Source organism: Frankliniella occidentalis, unplaced genomic scaffold, assembly GCF_000697945.3.
Source record: "Frankliniella occidentalis isolate FOCC.00 unplaced genomic scaffold, Focc_3.1 Scaffold91, whole genome shotgun sequence".
Lineage (NCBI taxonomy): Eukaryota > Metazoa > Arthropoda > Insecta > Thysanoptera > Thripidae > Frankliniella > Frankliniella occidentalis.
Window position 1 is genome coordinate 181,024 of NW_026267220.1, and position 6,462 is coordinate 187,485.

Here is a 6,462-nt window from a genome sequence, read left to right on the forward strand (position 1 = left end):
CAACCCCGCCTTCCCCCCTCACTTCGCACCGTAGTCCCACACCGGGGAAAAGAAAGGTAGAGCAATGGAAGTAGAGTTTTATTTTAAGTTGTTCCTGTATTAGCCCTACGATCACGGGGTCACTAACAATAATCGCTGTTGTTACACATGTCGAGACGGTATTTTTATTACGCACTAAAGATGTTTCCTTTCAACAGTCATGACACCACTGCAATTACGGGAGTGAGATTATTCCTCACCCAAAACGAGCGGGAATTCTCGCTCACGAATTTCTAGTAGCGACGCTTTGACGTTGCTAATAACCCTGCACTCGACACAAAGGGACGTTTTGTGACGACTACTGTCGGCCGCGGGCCTGTCCCGCAGAGGTAAGGCGGTCGTCTCGTCCCGCAGCCTGCCACTCCCCGCCCGCCTGGCCTGGCTGTGCTTCCGGTCCGACGTCCGGAACCACTTTCTAAACGCCCCTCCCCGCGCCTTCATCCCTTCCGCTCCGCCCGGTGTGCGGAGCGGCCCTCGGAGACGTTGTGTTCTGACCACCTTCATTGCTTGTGTGTCCCTTTTATTCCGTAGGTAGCCATTTTACTTATCGTTCATCGTTAGTAAACGTGTACTTCTCGTTTGCTGCTGCACTTTGCCAGTATGTTAGTTTTAAGCTGTAAAGTTTCCGCAGTCGTCGGCAGAGTGCTGCTATAGTGGAGCTGGCTAGAAGAGGGAGGGAAGGTTGGGTTCTCGGTAAACAGCAAAATGTGCAGCATGTATGTACGCGCGAGAGAGCGGGGCGCGTGCAGCCACTGCAATACATCCTCTCTTCCTACTACTCCTCCAGGTTCTTTCCAGGTTTTTAACGTGTTTCTCTCTTTCTCGTTTTTCAGAGTGGGCTGACGGGGAGGTGAGATTCTCGGCCAGAGCGAAGCAAGCGTGAGCGGTGCGCGGAACGTAAGTCTTGCTCCCTACTGTACTCATACAAACCAACACAAGCGGAGTTTCTTCTTTAATCGTAATTTTTGGAAGGGTATAGAGAATAAGAAATAAAATCTTCCTACCGTTTACAGCACCAGTGCACACGTGATCTGCATGATCCGCCCATGTATAGTATAACTGAATACCGAAGCGCTGGCTGCATCTCTCGTGGCCCGACCAGCACGTGTGCCGCCCAGGTGCGCCCGACCGCGGCCCCTCCAAGGTCAGCTGCTCCGCCCCCAAAACTCCTGGCCCGGCGGCCCTGAATAGTTCCCGAGGGGAGGTGAAGGCTGCTGCTGGAGGCTAGAAGGCCGAACCACCCTTTTCTCTTTCTCTGCTCCCCCCCCCCCCTCTTTCCTCTCTCGCCTCCCCCAATCACTAGACTGGTTGATGCCGCGCCTCATAATTTATTTGATCGCCCGCCCAGGACAATAGCTCGCCTGACTCGCCAACACGGCGGCGGTGCCCGCAGAGAAATATATGTACTGTCGAGCGCGGGAGCAAGATGGGGGGCAACCCGTGGGGTAGGCTATTCCACAAAACACGAAGTGTTGAAAAGTCGAGTAAGTAATCTGCCATTGCGTGACCGTTCATAATGTAAGACACCACAAAAAATTTGGGTCCGATCGGATACGATTTAGGGGTGGTACACAACGTTCAAAATAGTCAAAAATACTCAAAATTTGGCCAAATTATTTTTTTCCCTGACAAAAAAATTCATGAAATAAAAGTTGTTCGAAATGAAATTTTGAGTGTGACTTTATTTTTTCTAAATTTTTGAACTTAATACTTACGAAGGTATGGCCTATATTTCAGGGGCCAAAATCGTTAAAAACGCTTAAGCAAAAGTTTTTTTCAAATTTAGGGGTAGTGTATTGTTTTTAATTTTTATTTCGTAACGGATATGATTACCCACCTACGGGAGGCCCTTCATGATTTTTTTTGGATTTTTCAGACCACACCTGTCTTTTGAAAAATACCTTACAAATCCTGGAAAATCGTGATTTTTGGCAGAATAAATTTGTTGAATTTGAGTCCTAAAAGTCCGAAAAAAATCATGAAGAGCCTCCAGTAGGTGAGTATTTATATCCATCACGAAATAAAAATTAACAACAATATACACCCCCTCAATTTGCAAAAACGTGTTTTTAACGATTTTGGCCCCTGAAATATAGGCAATACTTCCGTTAATATGAAGTTCAAAAATTAACCATAAAATATGGCCATACTCAAAATTTCATTTTGAACAACTTTCATTTTATGGAATTTTTTGTCAGGGAAAAAAATAATTTGGCCAAATTTTGAGTATTTTTGACCATTTTGAACGTTGTGTACCACCCCTAAATCGTATCCGATCGGGCCCAAATTTTTTGTGGTGTCTTACATTATGAACGGTCACGCAATGGCAGATTACTTACTCGACTTTTTAACACTTCGTGTTTTGTGTAATAGCCTACCCGTGGGGGCTGCGCGGGGCCGCCAAACTACACGGTTGTGGTTTTGAAAGCCCCGGCAGCCTGCTGGTGGTGCTGGCCGCAAAGTAGCCGTGGCTCCTTCCTCCAGAGCTGACGTGCCCCCTCGCGCCCCTCACCCTCGCCGACGCCCCCTCCCCCCCCCTCCTTTCGCACATTTACATACATCAATACTGCTCCAGAGCGGCCCCTCTTCTGTCCGGGCACAACAAGTCCCAGCGGCCCCCCTCCTTGGCCGGCCCCGAGTGTGGACTACCTAACAGGCGATTTGCTGACCCTGGGAGCGGCCCCAGGGGGGCGCTACGCTCGTCATGGGGCCACGGGGGGAGAGGGCGAAGGGGGGGGGGGGGCTGATATATTCCCCCGGAGTCTTGCATTCGAGACCGGCGGCCTCGGCCAGCCACTGGAACCGCACGGCGGCGCGTGGCCCAGTAGGGACGCCACCGCAACGGCCTCAGTCCCGGACTCGGGTACCTCATCGTGAAGCAAAAGAGACCTTGCGGGGGAGGCCGTGGTGGTGGTGGTGGGGGACTTGGAGGTAGAAATGCACCTCCCCTCTCAATGTGAACCACACGCCCTGCGCCGCAGAGTACTTTGTGTCCTTCACCATGACGGACGCCGCCCCGCCCTCGTCATCTCTATGGGGGGTGGCTGGCCTGGAGGGCAGGCAGACAGACGGGCAGTGGGGTAGTCCAGGGCAGCAGCTGGTGACCCTCGCTTGCACGAGGGCAGTGGGACAGCCTCCACGTCGAGGTCCGAGGTCGGCCGACAATCGCGCAGCGGCGAATTGGCAGCTTCCCATTCTAAACAGCAGCACAAGGCTACTGCCTACGGCCCGCTGGTTCCTGCACACGGCATTTTAATTGGCGACCTCCACCGCCGCTGCAGCACCCTGCCCCGCCTGGGCCCCGCCGGTAATGCCGCTCTGTTCTTTGCTGGTATATTTTAATGAGGCAGCCGAAATGAAAGTGTCTGGCCCGGCCTCATTTGCATGTCCCATTGATTATTCATGTCTGCCGCCGCCGTGCCCCCGACCTGCCGCACGATCACTTCCTTTTTCTTCCGGAGTGGCGCTGCACTTACATCGCCACCTGTCATCACCCTAACACCACGTGCAGGGCTGATTAAAAAGAGAAAAAAAAGCAATGCAAAAAAACTTTGATCGGACGCAGAGATCAAGAAGAAGTTGACGAGTTAACCGCGGTGGCAAAGGGTGAATGAAAATGAAACCAAAAAAATAAAAATACGTCCTCTCTGTGAAGGGAGGCGCTGGGGTAGTCACAGAGGGCCAGCAGCGTGATCAGCGACAGCCTCCTTCTCTCTCTCTCTCTCTCTCTCTCTCTCTCTCTCTCTCTCTCTCTCTCTCTCTCTCTCTCTCGTTCTTTAAGCCGCCCCGTCCGTCCGGTGGGGCCGGGGAGAGTTCTCGTCACGTCAGAAGCAGCCATAGCTTACTCTAACGAGCTCTCCCTTCCCTTCTCTGCCACCCCACTCTCCCCTTCTCTCCCCCTCTCACCCGCCCCCTTTTCCTCAAACCCACCCGTCTCCCGTAAGGAGTAAAGAGCGCCCTGCCCGCGCCGTAAATTACTGCAACAGATTTTCTCTCTCCCTCTCTCCCTTCCCCGCCGACTCTCCCCGCTCCTCACCGCTCTCTTCCACCTTCACCCCCCACACACATGCTGACGCAGTGTGGGTCTAGGTCGCACCGGCCCGCCGCCCCCCGGCTGTTCCCTCCAGTAGAACCGTTCCGGGTGCGTAAGCCGATTCTGTGGACTCTCCACGGGACTCGCACCGAGCCCTAATGATATGGCGATGTGGGTGCGGTGCGGCAGGCAGGTGGTGATGGTGACGAAGGTAAAGGCATTGGAAGCGGTTTGGTTTCAAACGATCCCCCCACCCCCTTATTCCTCGGTCTTGAAGAACTCAGATTCGCTTCAAGGTGTGATTTTCTCTCGTAAACATAAGTGTACCTTTACTGAAAATGGTCAACCCCCAAACAATGTTCGTGCCGTTTCCTTAACTCTCTGGCTCACGTGGTTCGAGCGCGTGTCCATGCTCGTCATCCTGCTGAACTGCATCACCCTGGGGATGTACCAGCCATGCGTGGACGAGGAGTGCCAAGGCAACCGCTGTCGCATTCTGCAGGTCAGTTGAACCCACTTGAACTCGACTCGCAACCTTATCGATCAGGACCGCTTAAGTGATTTGTTCGTTATGGCTGTGCAGCTGTTCGACGACCTCATCTTCGCCTTCTTCTCCATCGAGATGACCATCAAGATGATCGCGATGGGAACGTACGGCAAAGGCACCTACCTGGCCGACTCGTGGAACAGGCTGGACCTTTTCATCGTGTTGGCCGGGTGAGTCGCGCGGTCGTTGTGCCGCCAACCCCTCACTTCCCCATTCCACCCACACGTTTCACGTTTCACAGCACGCTGACGCCCTCTTTCCTCTTTCAGGGCGCTGGAGTACTGTCTGCAGGTCGAGAACCTCAACCTGACGGCCATCAGGACGATCCGGGTGCTGCGACCGCTCAGAGCCATCAATAGGATACCCAGTGAGTCCCCCATAGCGCCACTTTGACCAGCGCTGAAGTTTTTTTTTCTGGGGCTGAAGCGGGCGTGCTGACAGCAGATACTCGTCCCCCGCCCCCTCTTTCTCCCGTCCTCGCTGGCACCTCCCGAGAGCCCTCTTGTAGTCGCTAATCGAGCGTGTTGCCACGGGCTTACACGGCTGAGCTCGCCTTACAGAGGGGCCGGCGCCCAGTCACACAGACTCGCAGCTAACTGGACGCACCCCTCCAACTGGGCCGCGAGCAGCGTGGCCCCGGCCAAAAGTCTGCCCCCGACAACTACTACGCCGGGCCTCGCCCCGTTATTGCAGCGGGACGGCTGCCAGCCAACTGCACTCCCCTATGCGCTGAACTACACAAACCCATCCATCTCCATTCTGCTTTTGCTCGTTGGATTACACTCTCATTTCAAAAGCAGAGTATGCGGTACGAACCGCATGTGTGGAAACCAGTAATTTGGTTCACTGTAAAAAGCTTGCGAAGAACTGTTCCTTTGCATTGCAAAGAATTTTGAAGCGTTGTAAAATGCTTTGCATTAGCGAACTAAATCCTGCGGATTGCGGACTAGTTCTTCGCACCTTACGAAGAAAATTGTTCGTAACGCTGCAAAGAGCTAGTTCGTAACCTTGCAAACTTTTATTTCGCAACTTACTAAGAAAATAATAGTGTGTTTGTTTCCTTTGCCTTCATGAGTTTGTTTGGTTTGCGCAGGCATGCGCATTCTGGTGATGCTTCTGCTGGACACGTTACCCATGCTGGGAAATGTGCTGCTGCTCTGTTTCTTCGTCTTCTTCATCTTCGGCATCGTGGGCGTGCAGCTGTGGGAGGGCATCCTGCGACAGCGCTGTTACCTGCTGTTGCCAGAAAAAGTGGAATACAATAAGTAAGTCGGACCTCTCTGTTCACTTAATCGCTCGTCTCTCTCCCTCATATATATCTCCTTCTCTCTTTTTATCCCCCCTCTCCTCTGTATCTCTCTCCTTATTCTTTTGTTTCATTTTTCTCTGTTGTTGCGTCGCGCTGTCTTTGTTTCCTAAAATTTATTCATTTTATTCGTCTGCGTATTATGGTAGGTGTAAGCTACTTTTCCTTCAGCGCGGAGCGTTTAGTAAGTCAACTTAACACGCAGTGTGCCATTACATGGAAAGCTAACTAACTCAAATATGCTAAACTGTTTTATTCTTAACTAACAAACGAGTCTGGCAGGCCTCCAATAACTCCCTCCAGGTGTTGTTCCTTTCCTGCTGACGCGTGCTGTCTGTTTCAGGAATCTAGACGAAGAGTTCACGATTCGAGTGAGAGTGACCCTGTAAGCTTTGAGCCGTACCACTGGAATGCTTGATGCTCGTATATATTGGCTCCGCGCTCCCCGCCACACTGGGGCCCCCTGCTTCCCAGGGCGCCTTGCACACTCACTTGTTGACAAAAGCACTCAACTCACGCCAAACAAATTAAATAATA

The 6,462-nt window shown here is 52.3% G+C and overlaps 1 protein-coding gene across 2 annotated transcripts in view; it reads left to right on the top strand.

Annotated features, from left to right (window-relative positions):
- The first annotated feature begins 2,785 nt into the window (after positions 1–2,785).
- The window catches only part of LOC127749776 (voltage-dependent T-type calcium channel subunit alpha-1G-like), a 15,857-nt gene continuing 12,180 nt past the window's right edge, over positions 2,786–6,462 (top strand). The window contains exons 1-5 of one of the 2 annotated variants that reach the window (XM_052269407.1): positions 2,786–4,574; positions 4,656–4,789; positions 4,889–4,986; positions 5,713–5,884; positions 6,269–6,310. In XM_052269407.1, the coding sequence (XP_052125367.1) occupies positions 4,236–4,574; positions 4,656–4,789; positions 4,889–4,986; positions 5,713–5,884; positions 6,269–6,310 (785 nt within the window). In that variant the 5' untranslated portion in view covers positions 2,786–4,235. The remainder of the gene's footprint in view (positions 4,575–4,655; positions 4,790–4,888; positions 4,987–5,712; positions 5,885–6,268; positions 6,311–6,462) is intronic. The other variant, XM_052269408.1, reaches the window with a different exon arrangement.